The 22,186-nt window shown below is 40.1% G+C and overlaps 1 protein-coding gene across 1 annotated transcript in view; it reads left to right on the plus strand.

Annotated features, from left to right (window-relative positions):
• Nucleotides 1–16,821, plus strand: part of LOC134022079 (CUB and sushi domain-containing protein 1-like) — a 522,528-nt gene extending 505,707 nt beyond the window's left edge. Inside the window, exons 64-70 of the mRNA XM_062463297.1 lie at nucleotides 7,433–7,612; nucleotides 8,433–8,498; nucleotides 8,578–8,739; nucleotides 8,884–8,996; nucleotides 10,609–10,696; nucleotides 11,468–11,594; nucleotides 13,367–16,821. Of these exons, the coding sequence (XP_062319281.1) occupies nucleotides 7,433–7,612; nucleotides 8,433–8,498; nucleotides 8,578–8,739; nucleotides 8,884–8,996; nucleotides 10,609–10,696; nucleotides 11,468–11,594; nucleotides 13,367–13,526 (896 nt within the window). The 3' untranslated portion in view covers nucleotides 13,527–16,821. The remainder of the gene's footprint in view (nucleotides 1–7,432; nucleotides 7,613–8,432; nucleotides 8,499–8,577; nucleotides 8,740–8,883; nucleotides 8,997–10,608; nucleotides 10,697–11,467; nucleotides 11,595–13,366) is intronic.
• The last annotated feature ends 5,365 nt before the right edge of the window (nucleotides 16,822–22,186 follow it).

Raw genomic sequence — 22,186 nt, forward strand, 5'->3', positions numbered from 1 at the left:
CGAACATTTCCAGATAAATTCAATACATAAACAAAAATATTCCTTAAACAACATAACATTTCCGTTTGAACACATAACTTTCTATAAAAGTTTCAATAACCCCGGGATTGTAATTCTTAAAATGAATACCGCTTTTGTTGCCAAAACTGGCCTTTTACCAATTATCCTACCCAAAAAACGAAATTTCCAGCGCATTATTCAATATCAAATCAAGCTCATAATATAGAAAATCGGTCAGTACATAATTTCCAAATCAAGAGTATGGCAACTCACAATATTTTCTTAAGTTTGACAAAGAAACAGAAACACACATCTGTTTTCCAACCAATATATTTCTCAATTCAACGTCAAATTCTCTCTAAAATGAGTGTTTTTTTTGTTGTTGTTGTTTTTTTTTGCACTCATAACGGGTGTGGGCCACTGCACGCAGAATGAGCTTCACTGAAAGAATCAACTTCCGCTAGGCTCAAGCGCATGCGCCTCTTTTCAAGTGGAGAATTCAGTCAAAGAATTAACATTAGCATGTTCAAAACAGAATGTCTCCGTCTTCAAAAACAAATGCCTTCTGGCGGTAATCAGACCGATGTAAAGTCTAACATCAAATATATAACGGTTAACACAGAGTTGTAAAACAATATAACAAGTCAATCGTTTCTCCTCTACCAACAGTGTCATAACCGATAAACATTGTACGCCACCAGTTCGGAACTCAACTTCCGGTCACGAACCCCTCTGATTTGAGAGTTCGCCCACAATTTCCAGAAAACTTTCAACAGTGATGACACATCTCCGGACATTCACGTACATTTTGCTCAAATTCCCACAATTAAAGCACGCATTTTGGATTTACCATACCTAGCAATTCGTGTTGGCCTACATGTTTTTCAACAGCATGTCAACACGCTCTGCATTAGCTTTGACCAACATAGCCCACAACACCATTTATTTCAAACACAACAGGGACTCAAACCCTTTGTACCGGAGAGGACTTTAACCTCTCCTTTGAAACGCAAAATAATAAGTATAGGCAATTGTAAGTTAAAGCACAAGCCTCAATCTTTGCGGGAATCCAAAGCAAATCTATAAACAAACTCCAGGATCCTACTTTCTTGACCTTTCCTAGATATAACCGGCTGTCAGAAGACATCGGAGTCATAGAGAAATGGCAAATGTCTGACCTCATGTTCATATTCTGTTCTCGCATTCCCGCAAAACCTCATGCGCCTGCGCATCCTGCCGCAACACCCCTGGCTGCGGATGAGGCGAAATTTGTTTGCGGAACAGCCAGAAAATCTCAATCGTGAATCTGTGGGGAAATAGATGAAAAATTCCCCACACTATTCTGTCCTAATATTTCTTTATCTCTCTACCTATCTCCATCCAATCAGAAAAAGCTCTCCAATCAGGCTAAAATCTATTCTTTTCTCCACTTAAAAAAAAATTGTGTATCTATTTCTCTCCACGAACCTATTTCGCAATTCAATAAGGTCCTTAAAACAAAACGACCCCACACTCGAAAATCCACATTTATCAATCCATATTTGCAAAAAACTATTGTTACCATACTTTTGTTTCATGTAATCGATGTTTGGACAGGTCAATTCTGACTCCAGACCATTCATTTTTTAGAATTACAATCCATAAACGAACAATAACCAACGACGGAAAATAAAGACACAATTACCCCTTTTCTTTTCTAAAAACAATTAAATTCCGACTTCACAACTTTCAATGAAAATAACTGCACAATCATAAATTACAAATATTCAAACCGAAAATTAATTAAAATTTTGATTTTTGTAATTTGTATATAGCTTGAATAGTAGACACCATTAGTTACTCATACTTCTTTTAACTTCAAAAAACATAACTTGCAATTAAAACAAAAAATGAACACGCGTGTAAAAAACTCAAACCTTTGTTTTGAAAATCTCTCAGGATACATCCTAACTTTTCTTTTTTTTTGTTCTCCACCTTCAGGGACTCAAACCCTTTGTAAACACTCAGCTGATTACCTCACTAGTATACTTTTCTCTCGGGACTTAGAATCACGTTTAGGCCGTTAATAAATAAGAACTGTTATGACCACCAATGCCAATTGTAATGGAGGAAATTCAAGCGGCACTGTGTAGATCTGAGTAGTCAAGAGATGTGGGTTTATTACAATTTATTTTGCTCATACAGATCATGATTTAACAAAGTACTTTGTGATCAGTCATAACGAAGGAGGTGCTAGCCACAGGTCGTTCGCCAGAGTGATCCAGAACAACCCTAAAACCCTGCCTTATATAAACTTTAGATCAAATGGTTTTTCTGAACTCTGTGATTGGTCAGCACTGCTCAGTGACAGTTAAGACAAAATAACCCCCCAGGTCAAGTGACCAAAGTCTTTTGATGTCACGGCTCTTTCTCTAAATGAGGACAGTAAAGATACCCTTAATGAAACACAAACAGGACACAGGACACAATCTCCTCGGCCAAAAGGTCAGGGCTGCTAGATCAACTGACCCATCTCCCTTTAGGCCACAGAACTCAAACATCCCCCAACCTCCGTGCCCCTAGCCTCTCAATCAGGCATCATAACCCAACACCATAAATACCTTAAGACCAACTGCAACATCCATTTGTTTAAACACAACCTCAGTCTATTAAAAATACATTCTTAGTAACTATATCAAAAAATGCCATCATACCAATACAATTTCTCAAACTATCACTAACCCAACATATTCTAATCCTTAGGGTCTCAAAAAGACACATAACACGATATAACATGTGAATTTATCTCCCTCTATGTGTTTGTTCGTCAACAACACTACCTCTGTGTGTCCGTCGACACACTTCTGCAGACGTTTTTTTACGACTTTCACGTAAAAGATAGGTTCAACAACCTTACCTTATTAATTCGTACGACTTTACACGTACAGGACAGTTTTACCTCTGCCCAATTACTTACTTAACCGAATTATTGACAATAGCCTAAAAAACACACATTTAGACAATTCAATATCACACAGTGACCAAAAGATCCCGCGTCAGCCACAAAACGTCCAACGGGCGCCCCCCCTGGCCCTGCTGTCTCACGCATGGCGGAAGGAAAGGCCGGAAGATCAATTCGCCAAGGGGAGCCGCCTGCTGAACGCCGTAGACCAATCGAGGATCCCCGTACTCGGCCACCAAATGTAATAGTGGAAATTCAAGTGGCACTGTGTAGATCTGAGTAGTCAAGAGATGTGGTTTTAATACAATTTATTTAGATTATACAATTACGTAATATTAAACAAAGCTTTGCTGATCAGTCATTACGAAGGAGGTGCTAGCCACAGGTCGTTCGCAAGAGTGATGAAGAACAACCCTAAAACCCTGCCTTATATAAACTTCAGATCAAATGGTTCTTCTGATGGTCAATCTATCAATGTAGCAAACTCTGTGATTGGTCAGCACTGCTCAGTGACAGTTTGACTCCATACCAAGTGTCCCACAGTTCTTTGATGCCCCAGCTCCCTCTCTAAAGAAGGAGATGGTTAATGATACACAAACAGGACACAGGACACAATCTCCTTGGCCAAAAGGTTAGGTCAGCTCGCTCAACTGAGATAACAATCTCCCCCAACCCCCAGACCTAACTAAGACCCTCTGGCTCTTAGTTAGGTATCAAAAAACAACACCATAAATACCTTAGGACAATCTAAGTGTCCATTCTACAGAGTAAACCACACCACAGAGCCTCAGTTTCTAACATTCGTCTGTCTATAACAAAGGAACTTACTTTTTACCGCTTTAAGAAACATAGATATTGTAACTATGTCAAAAACTGCCATAACACTGATTAGTGGAGTCACAAGGCAGAGCTATTCAGTCAACTCGTCTCATTAAAAGACTAAGAGCACTATAATTTCAGCTACTAAAACAAATATACTACTTCTACTACTTCTACAGTTTAACAGTTCATCTTTCAGCTTCTCCCGCATTGTAGGCTATTTAAGCTCTTAGCTTTGTTAGATGATGCAGTTCAGCTTCCACACTGCCTCTTTTGTGTGACTCACACATTTTTGAAATTCATTTCAGCTTTCAGCTTGCGGGTATTTTCTAATTCTGTAGCCTATTTTCAGCAATTTAAAAACAAATAATTCATCTTTCAGCATTCCAACGCATTTTCTGCAGGAAATGCACTTTCTAGTTGTCAACTTCTTAGTTCTTCCGCCGTTTTTTGTCCTTTAACTAGTCCTGCATACTTTCACGGATTCCTACAATTTTGGAATCAAAACGTTCAGCTCCTTCAGGAGATGTGTGCTATGACTTTTCTAATTTCTCACTTTTATACTTTTTTATGTATTAAGGTTTTTGTGCAAATTATTCTCCCATTAAAAGTAATGGTAGATCCTTTCAAATCATTAAAAAGCTTCCTCCTCTTTCAAACGTAACTACTTCAGCATACTTTCAGCTAGAGACACCATTCAACCTTTAAAATGTTCACAAGACATTCAGCTATTCCCAAATGATTCAGCTTTTTCAAATATTCAGCCAATTTTGAATTATGACAGTTTGAAATACATTAAAATGTTTTCTCCTTCTTGATTTTTATGAATGAGCAGCAAGCAGAGTGGCACACTGCTGCCTGCTCTTTATCTGATATTCAACTAAATTGTCAAACAAATTCCTCTAACTTTCATATACAGGGCTCTCAAGTGTCACGCATTGAGCGTGACAGTCACTCATTTCGGTCTTTTGTCACGCACTCCCGCCACACATCGTATTTCTCACGCAGAAAAACTATATTTAATATGCCGCAGCGCACAACCGAAATTTCTCTGGCCGCGCCTCTCTTGCTATGGAACCGGCAGGAATCAAGCGCGTCTCCCCTGGAGTTCTTACTCGAGCCTGCCACTTATCACCCAATCAAAAAAAAGAAAAGGTCTACACAATAGCTAATCAGAAAATAGCACTATTGCTGAAGCAGCCCTAAATTTAATCTCAGCACCCCTAAAAATAATAATAATTAAAAAGTTCATGAAGAAAGGGACATCTTTAGTTTTTTCATTCATTCAATATTTTGCATAATAATACATAAATGTATGAATTGTTATCCAGTGAAATTAGGGATTTATAGGCATGCAAACTCCTCACCTTTTTTAAACCAAAATAACCTACGTTCGTGGCCGTGGCCAACACAGCATTTTACCCGTGCTTCCCAACTTTACAACTGGCTCTGGAACCAATGCTATACAAAAAATGTCTTTATGGTTAAAAGGACATGACATTGTTTACAAGAGCACAGATTCTACATATATCTAGCCTCTTAATTTTGCTCTCGAAGTGCACCAAATTCATGCGTTTAACTTTAAAATTTAATAAATTTTCTTCCGGGGGAGCGGACCCCCCTAGAGGGTCGGGGGTTCACCGTATCCTTCTCACCTTTTTCACCCTTGACCTGTTTGCATGCCTGTTATTAGCAAGGGGGTTTTGCACTTTTGCAAGGCACTGTATTCATGTCACATTGTCATTGGGGGCTGAGCACCCCTAAAGGTCTGATCCTAGAATCGCCCCTGAGTCTAGGCGTAGTCATATTTTCATTATCACACGATGACTGACATATTGTCACATTATAAACATGTTTTTCAAAATAGGCTTAATAATTTTATTAGCACTAAATACATTTAAGTGTTTTGCATAGTTGATGTTTTTACACTTTCATGTCATACTTTATCATTATATCCTGGCCATGGATGCCTTAATCATTTCTGCCTTTCAAAGATGTCAGGTAAAAAGCAATTATTAATTAATTAATTTTGAGGGGGGGCTGGGGGAGGGGAAATGTCACTCTTGCCTGTCTTCAAAACTTGAGAGCCCTGGCCATAGTTAGCCTAGCTATCTCCCAGAAGTTAATGAGCTGCTAAACTAATGTTCTGCTAGAGGTAGTCACACGTGTTTTCGTGACGTTAGTGACGTTAGCAACGTCAGTGACTGTGGCTAGCAAGCCACCGTTAGCTTCACCTTTCGACACAAAAACGTCATTTTTACTTAAACCATGCAACGGAACGTAAATAAAAATACAAGCAACTCAATCGCTACCAAGACGAACCTTTTGACAGCGACGTTGTCTATGTAGCCCAAATATTGACTGATGCTTAGGGGGGCAAAAAGAAATAATAATAATATTAGTGGTGGGCCGTTATGCCAACAACGGCGTTTTTATCGGGCGATAAAAAAAATATTGCCGTTAATCTATTCTCAAAGTTGGGTTGGGAGCTGGGTCTATACTACGCAATCTATGATGACTTTCACCTTGATATTTTAGCGCGGATGTATACCTAGCGAAAACGAGTCTTCGAACCTGTGTGTATGCCTTGTGTATGTAATTATCACATCAAACGTGACGTGCTAACATGGATGCAGCTATGAAGCTGCCTGGTTTGCTTCAAGGAAAATGTATTTTTAAGAAGCTTCCCAATGGAAACCTCGACAAGACTAAGGTTGTTTGCACCTTGTGCTATGCGGAATTAGTTTACTGTAGGAGTTCTTCCAGTCTCAAATACCACCTAAACGCAAAGCATCCTTTAGCTAATGCGGAAGATGCCGGGCCAAGCACTGATGTAGCGCAGGGGAAGAGTCGTCATCAAACTACGATGTTTGAGTGCAACCGAGGCAAGCCCGTCAGCACAGCTCTATCAGCCAAGCTAACTAATCTAATAAACAGTTAATAAACACAAGTACATCTTATTGAACATAATTTATTTTCATCACCAATTATCATAGTAGAACAGCTTTCTCAAGCAGTTTGTGATGCATTTTGGAAACAGGAGATGAGCTCCTGGTCTAATGCGCCACCTGGCTTGAGAAACCCGTTCTCAAAGACTTACTTTTAGTCATTATTTGGGTAGCACACATATTATGAATGCCTTCGGCGGAATTCAAATGAGCCATTTTAATCTAGATTAATCTAGATTAACGCCAAGATAACAGTGAGATTAATCTAGATTAAAAAAATTAATCTATTCCCACCACTAAATAATATATTTGTGAGAGAACAATTGGTTGTGCTCGCCGAAGGCGTGAGCACACCCAATAATATATATGTGAGAGAACAAAGGTTGTGCCCTTGCCGAAGGCAAAGCACACCCAATTGAAAGCAAGGACGGCTGTCTTCATCAGAAACTATCTGTAGTAGCCAATTGTAAATTGTGTGTGTGAGCAGTGTATAACCTGGTAATGTGTGAGAGTTAGAGTTATATTAATGTGCCATTTGGGTAGCTCACCTCTCAAGATTCCCTAGGCAACTCCTGCAGGCCGTAGCTGGTTTCCTGCAAGGGATGAGTAGAGAAAATATTAAGCTTTTCTGCCTCTCTCTCCTTCTTTCTTCTCAATCAATCTCACCTCCTTCTCTCTTTCTACAATTCTCTTTCTCTCCCCTTCTTTCTCTTTCTCTCTCCAGCCCATGCATGCAGACAGCCAGAGACTCCCTCTAATGTAGATGTACGTGCCATAGATCTTCCCACGCTGGGTTATACCCTCATCTACACCTGTCAAGAGGGTTTGTACCTGGCGGGGGGATCTGAACACAGGACCTGCCGGCCAGATGGGAGGTGGTCGGGCAAATCCCCAATCTGCAAAGGTACTGTGAAGGAAAATTCTAGCGGTACTGTGTAGTTTGAATAGTCAAGATGGTGGTTTCAATACAATTTATTTAGTTTGTACAAATCTTAAGAATGAACAGAGTACTCTGTGACCAGTCATAACGATGGACACGCAGGCTATAAGCTACAGGTCGTTCGGAAGAGTGGTAAAGAACATCCATAAACACTGCCTTATATAAACTTAGAACAAATGGTCTTCTAGATGGTCAATCAATCAATGTAGCAGTCTCTATGATTGGCTAACTCTATTTAATGACAGTTTGAAACAATAGCCTCAGTGCCTCGTGTCCCAAAGTTCTTTGATGTTGTATCTCTCAAGGACCATTAGATAATAAAGCCACAGGAGTTGGCCAGCCAAATGGTCAACTGTCCTTTGTGTGGTCATCTTCAAACAAGACTTTTAATTAACACAAACAATGAAACAGGAAACAGTCCTTCTAGACAAATTTCAGAGCAGCTGCCTCTTTGACCCCTTCTACAACTTCTCCCCCAGGTCATAAATACCTTAAAACAATCTGACTTCTTTCCCTACAAGATAGTCATATAAGATTCTACACCCATCCTCCAGAGCCTCAGTTTCTTACATTCACTATCTATAACAAAGGAGCTTACAGATTACCGCTTATAAAACATATACATTGTAACTAAACTATACGATTACCCTGTGTGCATCTCTCCTGCTGGACATCTCTGCAGTCACAGTTACATTAGTGTAGTCATTAGTGAGCTGCCACTTCCCCATGGCACTCAGGACCATGCACACAAATGTCATATTATTATTATGTTCCTCGGTTTCAGTCGGTCCCAAAAGAAATGGCAAAGCTAAGGCAGGGGAGTCGGATGTGCAAAAAAACAAGATCAGAGGTGAGCTCATTTTTTTATACACGTCTGTTTGGGCAGCTGCTGGAATGGAAAGTAACGAGTGTGTGTGTTTGTGTTCTAGTTCCAGTTGATGTGTTTTCCTCCAACTCTGACTGGAGTGGTTTCTACGAGTTCCTCGGGAAGAGACAAGTTACCACAGTAACAGTGAATGGCTTCAATGCTACAACGGGTAGGGTAAACGTCACCCTGTTAGAGCAGAGCGGTGTCCAAATCAAACTGGCAGGTAAACAACAACCGCAGCAACAATGCACTCTCCAGACTACACTTCCACACTGCATTATAGAGATGGTTTCTGTGAATCCATGTTTACTGTAAAGACTTTTCCTTCCATAGTAAACAGTCTGTCTGCCTATGTTATGGTCTTCAGGCACCTATAAGAAGGAGGAGAATCATCTTCTGTTGAAGGTCTACCAGATCACAGGGCCAACCGAACACTACTTCAGTAAATTCAAGAATGACAACTGGGCAATGGATGGATATGTACGTCTGCTCATTGTATAGGCTAACTGAATTCAGCTCATGAAATGTTTTAAGGCTGTACAAATGTGCAGGGCTCGACATTAACATTTTGAGGCACTTGTCCTTTGGACAAGTACATTAACGTTTCACTTGTCCATGCACAAAAGTCACTTGTCCGGGTAAAGATTTATAATTTTATAATTAATTTTTAAATTATAAAATGATAGCATCGGCAGCTGTGTACCTAGCAAGCATTAACAGCATTTGTATCGGTTACATTTACAAAGTTAAATATCAGCTACTGTAATATTCAACTGTAAAGTATACACCTTTTAACCCTTGTGTTATCTTCGGGTCATTCTGACCCATCAGTCATTGTGACCCACCGTCGTATTGCGACAACTTTACCGCCTACAAAAACAAAGTGAAGCATTTTCTTTTAACCGTTGGGCTGTCTCAGACCCCCCACATTGCGAAGGTTAAAAGAAAATTATTTTTATTTGTTTTTGTATTGGGTAAAATTGGGTAAACACAACGATGATTCGTTATGAACCTTTGGGTCATGTGACCCGAAAGCAGCACAAGGGTTAAAGGACCCCTTGGTAAATCAGCCTCTGCCGGGTAGAAAGTGAAATTGTAGAAAAAATAAAAAGTTAACACCAACATTTAGTGGCAAAATACATTGTTATGTCTACAAAATTATTTTAGATATAGTATAAGTTTAACTACCTTGCAAATACTGAGTATAGCCTACCGAAGTTGAGTTAGCCAATGTCGTTAGCGATGCTAGCTAACGTTAGTTTGCTAGCTGTATAACATTTCACTGGGTCTTGCAGCTGTTTGATTTACTGAAATTATTATGAAATGTTATGTTCTACTAGCCATTTGCCACAGTATTTCCAAGCCCTGATAGTGTAACTGAGACGCATTAAATTAGCTGCCCGATCTGTAGAGATCTTGGGACAAAGCCACTTTTTTTGTGTTTTGCTAATGCAGAATTCGGTAAAATAAAATCGGTAAAATAGACGTAATGAGTGGCACATAACATGAAGTAACATGGCATTTTATTTTGTTTGAGTTTAAACTTGTCTAGTGCAGACCCCCCAATCCGAGACGCATTCAAAACGCGCAATTTGCACCTGTCTACCAGAAATGACCATTGGACAGTCTCTTGCTCGCTATAAATACAAAATCGCCGATTTCCGGGAGATTGTATAGCATTTGCGGGCGTCAGGGAGCCGCTATTGAAATGCGGGAGACTCCCGGAACTTCCGGGAGACTTGGGATGTCTGCTAGTGGGGCAAGTACATTTGTCTTCCACTTGCCCTACGAAAAAATCCACTTGTCACGGACAAGCCTTAATGTCAAGCCCTGCAATGTGTATCTTGTGTTCAGGGCAAAACTTGTATAGACAGATTTGACATCTTTGCTGTTCCATTATTTTAGTATTTTGACAAATATTAAATTATCATTTAAAATATGAACTTATTGTTTCTAAACAAGGTAACACAGGAAGGGATCTTGACAGATATTTATTTGTGTACTGTTTGAGGACAGAGGAGAAAGAAGAGGGAAAAGTATGTTTGAGCTCATATACCAATCACTTTTAATCTGCTGGCTTCTATTGTTTTAGGTAACAGCAGAATCTGACAAGAAGACCTTTGTTTATCAAGGCCACATTCACAACAAAGACTTTGGGAAGTTTTTCTTAACCAGACAAGGTACAGCCCCTGCTTCGTGAACTTCATTTTCTATATTGGACTACACTTTACATTTACATTTAGTCATTTAGCAAACGCTTTTATCCAAAGCGACTTACAAGAGAGAGCTTTACAAAAAGTGTATAGGTCAATGATCATAAACATTTACATTTACATTTAGTAGACGCTCTTATCCAGAGCGACTTACAGTAAGTACAGGGACATTCCCCCCGAGGCAAGTAGGGTGAAGTGCCTTGCCCAAGGACACAACATCATTTTGCACGGCCGGGAATCGAACTGGCAACCTTCTGATTACTAGCCCGATTCCCTCACCGCTCAGCCACCTGACTCCTTCTCATAAACAATGAGATAGCCCCAAAAACATTGCGGGCAGACAAAACATGAAGCATACATTGTGAAAAGCAAATAAGTGCCAATGGGTGGAACCAGAAGAGCATGTAGTTAAACACATTTCAATAACACAACATGATCCTCGAAAGTGCTAGAGTGTAACTGGAGGAAAGCAAGCAACAATGATATAATTCACGGCGAGTACAAGCAGTTAAATCAGTTACAACTAACCAACAAGTGCAGCAAGTCCCTCAATAAGTGTCATTGTGTTCCTGGAGGAAATAAACTAACATCTGATCAAACAAATCTTTCTTAAGTGGAAGGATACATCCTTACCTGTATGTCCTTCCATTGTGATCTGTTAAGAATTTTACATATACCATAAAATGATTTGATTGTGAGAGCTGAGCCTGTGTTGATCTCATTCCCTTGGTCCTCAAGGGCCCACCACAACAGCTCCAGACCCGGGCAACCCCTACACCAACAGCAGTTCAGTGGCAGCTGCCATCTTGGTTCCCTTCTTTGCTCTGATCCTATCAGGATTTGCCTTTTACCTCTACAAGCACAGGTAGGCCACTCGTCTGGCTGTCGCCGTGGTAACTTACCAAGCTGTACGTGTGCTTAGCTGTGTCTTTCATATCAGTTATGGGAAACTCCTGTGCCGCCTCCCAAATACCACTGATCTACAGTATAAATACAAATTCTGCTACACTTACAACAACAAAGAGAACAGCTATTGTACACACAAAAATTATCACAATTGTAAGAGCATTGGAGTTTTCCAAAGCTAACTGAACAAGCAAAAAGAAAGAGAATACAGTATGTGACTATTGTTAGATTAAATGGCCATGACCCGGTATTAAAGTCCATAAAAATCGGCAGGGTACTTTCACCTGACACTGATGACAATGAGAGAGCCAAAGACGTAATGAGGGCTGCCGTCAGGTAAGACCTCTTATCATCCTGGCAACCAGGCCTCGACAGACACATCCTCATCCTCTCTTTTCCTTTCTCATGCTGTGGAAACAGACTAAAGTTAAGATATAGGAAGTAAACTGACTTATGGTATAATGCTGTCCTACCAGCTCATTGGACAATTGTGAAAATAACTTGGTTAAAACTTGCTTGGCCAATACAATGGAGACCTTCTATTATCAGCTTGTTAGACCAACAGAATATGTAAACAGAAGGCCTAGTGAAAAAAGTTGTGTTCTTTGACCTCATATTGTCATCTCTCTGTCAGCACACCAACCAGCCTCAATGTTGTTGTAATATTTGTTTTAAGGTCATTTGGGTCTGGTTATTGTTGTGGTTTTTACAAAAAACATGAGGGGAGCTGTCAATTAAGCTGCTTGGTTAGACTATTACACCAAATCATGGAATCTTGCAGTTAATTATCCACACATCCAAATGTAAAGTATTAAGACTAAGAGATGACTGTCCTCCTGACTGTCTCACAGCATCATAACCATGCAAAGTGTCATCAAGTTGGTAGAACCTGGTAGAACTGGTATACTATTTATTCATTTCTCAGCTTCTTTATTGAATTTTGCATATAATTTAGAAAATGTTTCTCCACTGGACTTTCTCCACTCCATTTATTCAGCTACTCGGCCTGCAGGAAATATATTTTGATTTGTCAGATGGACCCTACTGGCAGACACTCACAGAAAGAGACATCCTTAAACTGCTTATACAGAGATTTGCTGCCGGTTTGTTATACCAAAATGTTTGTGTGTGTGGTGGTGATGGGGGGCGGAGGGGGAATATTTTATGGAAATGGGGTTGAGGTAAGGCAGATGGAGGTGAGAAAGGGATGTGGAAGATTCTGTGTATAACATTAGGGAGAGGCTTACTCCAGGGTGGAATCAAGTTCTTCAAGTTGAACTTTAAAACAAGGTTACAGAGCTTTGGCCAGATCTCCTCCATCTCCTCTAAGTAATATCTACAGACTGCTTGCTAATGGAGGCTAAATACCAGGCTCGCAAGATAGGAAACCACTCCCTTATCCATAAACATTGCTTGTGCTTTTTTAACAGAGTTGAAGAATTCACCTGCCATGTCTGATCTATTTGGTGATTCAATTTCTCATTCTACTTACGAGTAATTGAACTGGTAGCTTAGAGTCAATTTTGTAGTAGCCATAGTTTTCTGTAATAACATGACTGTGAGACCACTGAGTTCTCTCTTTAATTCATTTTCTGTGATAGAGTAACATCCCAAAACATCCCATTTCAACATGAAACTGGGTCCATCCATACCCTGAACATGTAACAATGTCCTGCCTTTTTTTGTGAGGTTAAACCACCATTACCATAACTGTCTGTGTTTCTCTTTCAGAACTAGACCCAAGGTCCAGTACAATGGCTACGCGGGCCATGAAAGCACCAATGGACAAGCCTCATTTGAGAACCCAATGTACGACACCAACATGAAGCCCACAGAAGCCAAAGCTGTGAGGTTTGACACCACACTGAACACAGTCTGCACTGTCGTATAGCTCTCCATTTCTGACTCCACATGGATCATTCTAATATCAGATCCACAGCAAGACTTCCATGCAGTGTACCTACAGCAAACCCTCCCTACAATGGACTGAAAATATACCCGGTCCAGTGCAAGTCTTCACTCCAGTGGACTAGTCCAATATCTGGTCCACAGCAAGACTTCCCTGCAATGCCTGTCTTATCAACCTTTACAATACCTGTATATTCCAAGGAAAATTTATATTTAGCTTGGTGGAAAGGTCATTAACAAGACCTTCCCTGTACTGGAAAGATACACAAATGTATCACTAGATACTGGCAAGATACTGGTCTATAGACTGCTTATTGACTGGTCTGTCACCAGATAGACACATTCAAGCCTCTTGGTTCTAAGTGAGCCTACAGACACCCCTGGTTCTGCACCTGGTACTAGACCTGTTACTGAGCTAGCCCACACACAGCTAGACTCATGCTTCAGATATCTGGTTCTGGGCCAGCCTATGGCTAGACCTGAGGGGGTAGGTTTGTTTTCTCTAGGTGCCAGTTTTCTTTTAACTGTTCCTCTCTCTTAAACAAGTGGAGAAGATGGAACATACACCATTAAATCACCAACTCTGATGACTCAACAATACAACTAACAGTATTGGTGTTGGGTAGACCAGAGATCATATCTATAGCTGGGAAATACAGGACAGCAGATCTTTTCTTCTCTGGATCAAGGACTCCTGCCTTTCATGGCTGCCCTGGAGATACAATGTTTTCACTCGCCTATTTCTTTCCCTTTTTTCTTTCCTCCCAAAGTCCCTTCCTGGGGAACTATTGACGTGTCTTGCAAAGCCACATAATTGTTGATACAAGTATTTTCTTCAGTGAAGATGAACCCTAGAGGAGAGCCCTCTCTCCTGTCCAGAGAAGATATGCCACAGCTGCACCATGCTGCAGGGGGACTCTGGCTGGCTCCACGAGCTGGAGTTGGAATCTCCCCAGCTGCTGTGCTAACAAATTACTTTATTGCACAAATGTTGCACTATTGTGTATGAATGGATATGAAACTTAGCATCAAAAGAGGAATTTTCTATCTGAAAAGTGTCTGAGAAGATGACATACAGGGTTTTGATCATGTGTACATAGACATGTTAAATCCATCTCATAAGGAGAGTGTTCTCATGTCAATCGTTGATTATTGCAGAGGCTGACTGACCTTTGTTTATGTGTTGCTGATGCTGATACTAGGGACTACGCCTCTTACTATCAGATACGTGACAGAAGCCACACAGCTTCTAGTGATCACATACATTCCATATGAGATTTGAAGATCAGGTGGTTCACATCTGTCACCTAATCTCCATGAAGCGTGATGCTGTTCCAGAACAGTGATACCCTTGACGTTTCTGCTCTGACTGATCTGCAGTGAAAAGTCAGTGACAGTGGAAATACAGATGACTGTGACTGTAGTCTGTATCTGACAATGACAGTGTGAATCACATCAGATGTGAGTTGTTTGTGTTGGCCATTGTAGCCAGTTTCATGTTGCCACAGGCCCACACCATGTTTTGCATCAGTAAACCATTAAAAAAGTTCACAGTTCTCCCATCTGGCTCATGTTTCAAAAATACCTCTAATGCAGAACGACATTCTTTTCTATGATGCTGGAGCTAATTAAATGTTTATTTTTCATAAATGCTGCTCTTGCTTTAAATCAGTTTTAATCCACAAGTGTTAGTTTATTTTATTTGTGCCATACAATTTTGTCATGTCTCATCTCACACTGACTCACATAGCAACAATTCCTTGGCAACCATGACTATAGAGATGGCTTCAGGAAATTCATAGGTGTGGCCTCATTAATAATCACTTTCCCTAAACCTTATGTTTTTTCTGATTGGCCCCTCCTACCCAAATGGTCAAGGATGATTAAATTAAGATAGAGAACAGTTGACTTAGCTCCACTCTGAGAGACACTGCCTTATCTAATACCAAGCATGATTAAACTATCAACTATGATATTACAACTCTATTGTGCTTGAGAGTGTAGGGCTACTTGAATGCATCTACTGAACAGTACACTGTGATTCCAAAGTCATGGGTTAGTTCAGTGTATTTCCTAATCATTTTGTTAATGCATGTATCCCATCTTATTTAGAACAGTACAGTAGTTCTATCCATACAGAAGAACTACCTTAGCTTAGTTGTCAGATACCTGTCTCTGTTATGCACTTGCTTTGAGATTAATGTGTTGATGACTAAACTGTGTGATATTGTTCTGGGAGACGTTCCTTATCATATTAGTTGTGTGTACCTGTCCATTGTATCACTACAAGATGTGTGTGTGTGTGTGTGTGTGTGTGTGAGAGAGAGAAACAGAAAGCATTTGTATGTCCTCAAATTTTATACAAAATGAAACTATTTTGTATTTTACATACTTGTTGTTGACTGCACACCTATGTACTGCCCTGCAGTGTCAATCCTTTTAGGAAGTAAATATATAGATGAGTCCAGCTCCTCTCCCCCCCCCCCCCCCCCCCACACACACACACCACTCCCAGAATTTGTCACAAAAGTCCCCTGCGTACCATCCCATCCTGCCTTCTGTTGGGCTTGCTGCAATAACATCTCTATATCAGACCCTGTTATAAAGAGCTGTATAACTGCATCCAACATCACCATTACCATATCATGTGCTGCTGACTTGAAGTAGGTGCAAAATAACATGTTTTTGTACAGAAATATATTTTTTATGAAGATTTGTAACATTATTAAATATGCTGTACTTTTTGATTAATGTAGGTACAAAACTAGTTAAAATACATGTTTTTACTAAATTATCGTCTGAGTATGAATATAAAATGTATATTGTCGAAGGTTTAAACATTGTTTGCACATGTGGATATATACAAGCTGTTATTTGAAGACACCGCTGGTATATATTTGTTAATGTGAGAGAATATAAACCTTAGAGACATTGTACACACAGATTGTTCTATGACACACGTTCTATGACATATTTTGAAAACATTATTTGAGAATAAAGTTTTTTACATAATAACCCATTTACTTATTTGCTCTTGTCAACTTTTAGTACAACAAAGTTTAAGACTTTTAATTCTGTAATTAATACATGGTTGCACAACAAGGACATCGATTTCCTATCATTAGAACACTACTCATACTAGAAATGTGATTCTTACATGCTCTTCTGAAGACACCTCAGGTTATAGGAGTGTCAACCAAATGGACATTTTAACAAAGACACTTCCCAACTAAATGTATTTAATTTTATGTTTAAGAAATATTCCTGTCTTCATTTTACTAATCCTTTTCAATCTCTGTGTTTGTCACATTAATTTCACGATAAATCCGCAAACATATCCCCATGAACATGTTTGCATGTGTTGACATACTTCAGGTTTAGTCCATGCAAAAATATGGTGGTCAAATAGAAATGTTAAGTCCAATAATGTAACTATTTTAAATCAATACCTTCATTGTGAATAATTTCGAAATTCAATAATTAGCATTTATTAACTAGCTAGCCACAAGAAGAAACGTCGCATACGTAACGTCACAAATTGGCAAGCTTTAACAAAGCCTAAAAGTCAAATAAGCCTTATCAGTGCATGAGAGATGCATAAACATGTGCATCCAGTATGAAGGTGAGCTACTACTGCGTAAGGTTATGTGGCTGTACAGATGTAGGAAATTATGACATTGTTTCCTATGGTACAACCATTATGTCTGCTCACAATGTGTGATAGCTACTATCATGTACAGTGCTTCCGGAAAGTATTCACAGCGCTTCACTTTTTTCCCCGCATGTTACAGCCTTATTCCAAAATGGACTCAGTAAATTTTTTCCCTCAAAATTCTACACACAATACCCATAATGTCAAAGCGAAAAAAGTGTAGTTAATGTTTTATATTTTCAATAGATTTGCAAAAGTTAATAACAAAAATATAACATGTAAATAAGTATTCACAGCCTTGGCTCATTCTTTGTTGAAGCACCTTTGGCAGCAATTACAGCCTCAAGTCTTTACGAGTATGATGCTACAAGCTTGGCACACCTATTTTTGGTCAGTTTCTCCCATTCTTCTTTGCAGGACCTCTTAAGCTCCACCAGGTTGTATGGGGAGCGTCGGTGCACAGCCATTTTCAGATTTCTCCAGAGATGTTCAATCGGGTTTAAGTCAGGGCTCTGGCTGGGTTAGTCAAGGATATTCACAGAGTTGTCCCGAAGCCACTCCTTTGTTAACTTGGCTGTGTGCTTAGTTGTTCTGTTGGACGATGAATCTTCACCCTAGTCTGAGGTCCAGAGAGCTCTGGAGCAGGTTTTCATCAAGCATGTCTCTGTACATTGCTGCATTCCCTCGATCCTGACTAGTCTCCCAGTTCCTGCCGCTAAACAACATCCGCCCAGGGTAATGCTGCCACCACGCTTCATTGAAGGGATGGTATTGGCCAGGTGATGAGCAGTGCCTAGTTTCCTCCAGACGCATGGCATTCAGGCCAAAGAGTTCAATCTTTGTTTCATCAGACCAGATAATTTTGTTTCTCATGGTCTGAGAGTCCTTCAAGTGCCTTTTGGCAATCTCCAGGCAGGCTGTCATGTGCCTTTTACTGAGGAGTGGCCTCCGTCTGGCCACTCTACCATACTGGCCTGATTGATGGAGTGCTGCAGAGATGGATGTCCTAGAAGGTTCTCCGCTCTTCACAGAGCAATGCTGGAGCTCTGTCGGATTCCAACCGCTCAGTTTGGCCGGGTGGCCAACTCTAGGAAGAGTCCTGTTGGTTACAAACTTCTTCCATGCCTCGATGCGATCCTGTCTCGGAGGTCTACAGACAATTTCTTCAAAATCAGAATCTGTTTTGATTGCCATGTGAATTTAAACAAACACATAATTTACTGTGGCAGGAAGGTGCATACAATAAACATATATGGATCTTAATTTTTTTTTAAGTAAAAAACGTTGAATGTATAAATACGTAGTCTAATCCTAAAATAAACAATATACTAAAGAGCTAAACAATGAGATATAAAATATATTGAGAGACTTGTTGCTCTTGTTGGTTAGTTGTAACGGTTTCAAATTCTTGTACTCACTGTAAAATATTTTACTGTTGATTGTTTGTTTTTTTCTACAGGTACACTCTTGCACTCTTGTGGGAAGTTTCATGTTGTTCAATTGTAACTTGTTTAACTGCATGCTCTTATGGTTCTTCCCTTTGGCACTTATTTGGTTTTCCACCATGTATGTTTCATGTTTTGGCTGCTCGCAATGTTTGGGGCTATCTCGTTGTTATGATCAGTGACCTATGCTCTTTTGTAAAGCTCTCTCTTGGAAGTCGCTTTGGATAAAAGCGTCTGCTAAATGCATAAATGTAAATGTATCAGTGCGAGTCCTTGGCCTTGTTGAAGAGGCCAGCAGCGGATGAGAAGAAACTGTTCTTATGATGTGAGGTTTTGGTCCTGATGGACCGCAGCCTTCTGCCGGAGGGGAGTAGCTGGAACAGAGAGTGTCCAGAGTGGGAGTAGCTGGAACAGAGAGTGTCCAGGGTGGGAGGAGTCGGCCACAATCTTCCTCGCTCGCCTCAGGGTCCTCGAGGTGTGCAGGTCCTCGAGGGTAGGCAGATTGCAGCCAATCACCTTCTCAGCAGTGCGGATGATACACTGCAGTCTGCTCTTGTCCTTGGCAGCAGTGTACCAGATGGTGATGGAGGAGGTGAGAATGGACTCAATGATGGCTGTGTAGAAGTGCACCATCATTGTCTTTGGTAGGTTGAATTTCTTCAGCTGGCGTAGGAAGTACATCCTCTGTTGTGCTTTCTTGGTGAGGGAGCTGATGTTCAGTTCCCACTTGAGGTCCTGGGAGAGGATAGTGCCCAGGAAGTGGAAGGACTCCACAGTGTTGACTGGGGAGTCGCACAGGGTGATGGAGGTGAGTGGGACTCTATTCTTCCTGAAGTCCACAACCATCTCCACTGCCTTAAGAGTATTGAGCTCTAACATAACGCTTTAACATTTCTGAAATTAAATAAGATACTCTTCATCACTCTTTTTTCTCCTTTTTCAACTGTAAGAAAATATTGCAATGCATAACAATGACAGATATACTTTTTTTTTTTATTATCACCATTTCGTTTTTAAAGCAACACTTTTTTTTACCTACATACTTTCACACTGTTTAAAAAACAGTTTTCCAACGTTATTGCTGACATACTTTTGTCTGGTATGACTTTGATAACTGTTACACAATATACTCTTTTCTCACTATATTTGCTCATTTTTCAAACAAGTGTTACGTTTACATTTAGTCATTTAGCAGACGCTCTTATCCAGAGAGACTTACAGTAAGTACTGGGACATTCCCCCCGAGGCAAGTAGGGTGAAGTGCCTTGCCCAAGGACACAACGTCATTTGACACGGCCGGGAATCGAACTGGCAACTTTCAGATTACTAGCCCGATTCCCTAACCACTCAGCCACCTGACTCCCTGAAGTGTTCCAACGTTCAAATTTTGTTCTGTTTCTCAATATTTCAATCTTTAATACTTTTAACCCTTTTAAAATGTATAAAAATATATAAGATACTCTTTTCATCACTCCTTTTCAACAGTAAGAAAATATCGCAATGCATAACAATGACAGATATACTTTCAACACTTTCTCACCATTTTGTTTTTAAAGCAACAATTTTTTTCACCTTCTTACTTTCACACTGTTTACATCCTCTCACACTGTTTAAGCTAAAAACACCTTTACAACATCATTGCCGACAGGGGCGTAGCCAGGACATTATTTCTTGGGGGGCCAGCTCTGACCAGTCCTTTATGTGGGGTGGCACTTGATTGTCAAAAACTACTATTTTAAAACTCACACACTGCATCACTCAGAGCAGCAGTTTTCTAACGGTATCCAGTGGTTAGCTGGTAGTCTCCATTGAAACCCTGTTAGAATGCAGGTACGTTGGTTTGCGTCTTGCGCTGTTGATGGGGGCGTGGCCCAACATGTTGCGAATATGGGGCTTGTAGCGTAAGTGACAAATGACAATATAAGATGACTTTATAAAAAGATAGTAATGCATTTTTTCAGCTTTATACCTTTTCTGTACAGGAGTTTTTTTTTTTTTGTGAGGTTAGGGGGGGCCGGCAGGGTGGCCATTCTCTGACCAATGGTGGCCGTGGCCCCCCCTGGCCACCACGTGGCTACGCCCCTGATTGCAGACATACTTTTTGTTGATGTCATTCAATACTTTCAACACTTTCTCACCTACATACTTTCACAACATACTCTCCTATCACATTGTTTATTGCACATACCTCTTTTAAACCTTCTTCACTATTCAAGCCATCAAAACAAAATCTTTTCAACTGCTTTCAGCAAACACACACATTTTCTTCAGGAAATGTACTGTTATTGAATGAATATGGTAACTATATTGTGATATTTACGATTACAGGTAAGAACGATATATAAATGTATCGACCCCCCCGACCTGTGGTTTTTACTTCTTTTGGGGGGGTCCGAGCCTTAATCGGGGGGGTCAGACCCCCCCAAACCCCCCCGTAATTTGCACACTGACTTTACACTTTAAAATAGTAAGATTGAAGTGTAGAATGAAACAGGGTTCTCTTGTCATTTCCCTTAGTGCAAGAGGGAATGGTGATAGGCAGGTCTGGACTGGGACTGAAAAATGAAACAACTTTGACTTTGAAACGCAGACCAGCCCACGACCGTGTATTATTATTATATATATATAATTTTATTTGCATTATGCCGCAGACGTTTGACCGGCCGTTCGGAAAATCTCACAATGGCTAGTCCGACCCTGGTGATAGGCCATGTTGCAGCCTCACATAGTTTCAATGAAACTTTTTCAACTAAGAAATTGGTCAATCCTGTGTAAAAATTGACCTAACCTGTATCTAACAACTTTGTCACTGGCAGTGTCTTAGCTGGAATCGCGATTCAGACAGTACCCTCTGCAAACTGAAAAAATGCCCCCAAAAACGTAAATAAGCTTGAAATGTATTTTTGGAACACTGGCTAATATAACAAGTTTAGTAGAAGTGATAATTATGTGTAACAACGTCCCTGTCTGAAGACTAGGGGGTGATGTATCCACGCTCAAGTAGGGAAAACTGCCTTGCGCTTATCCACTCGTTCGGATAATGAATGGCATTGATTGCTCACATGACTTATGATCATCATGGGTGTTGATATCTAGGGCTGCAACAAACGATTATTTAAATAATCGATTAATGCTCTATTTTTTCACAGATTAATCAGTAGGCTTTGAAAGATTATTCAGCTTTTGCAATTCGTTAAAACATTGAGTTATACTTATTCTAACTAATAAATAAAACCAGGAATTCACTTCAGCTTTTGAAAAAAATATTTTGATTGCACTTTGAGCCAACTGAACAGGGCTGCGTTTCCCGATAGCGATGGATCGTAGCAATGATCGAGCAAAAAACGAAACCATTGATATTTCTTACGTGCGTTTCCCAAACATGCTCGTAAGTAGGCTAATCTATGCGCTTTCAAAAGCTAAACATTTTCAAGAGACACTTTAGCTACGATGGCTTTGGGAACGGCCCGTAAAACTAAGATTTGTTGTACGATGGATTCTACGATCAATTTAGGCTTACGACGCTTTCAGGAAACGCAGCCCTGG

This window comes from Osmerus eperlanus, chromosome 6, assembly GCF_963692335.1.
Source record: "Osmerus eperlanus chromosome 6, fOsmEpe2.1, whole genome shotgun sequence".
Taxonomy (NCBI): Eukaryota; Metazoa; Chordata; class Actinopteri; order Osmeriformes; family Osmeridae; genus Osmerus; species Osmerus eperlanus.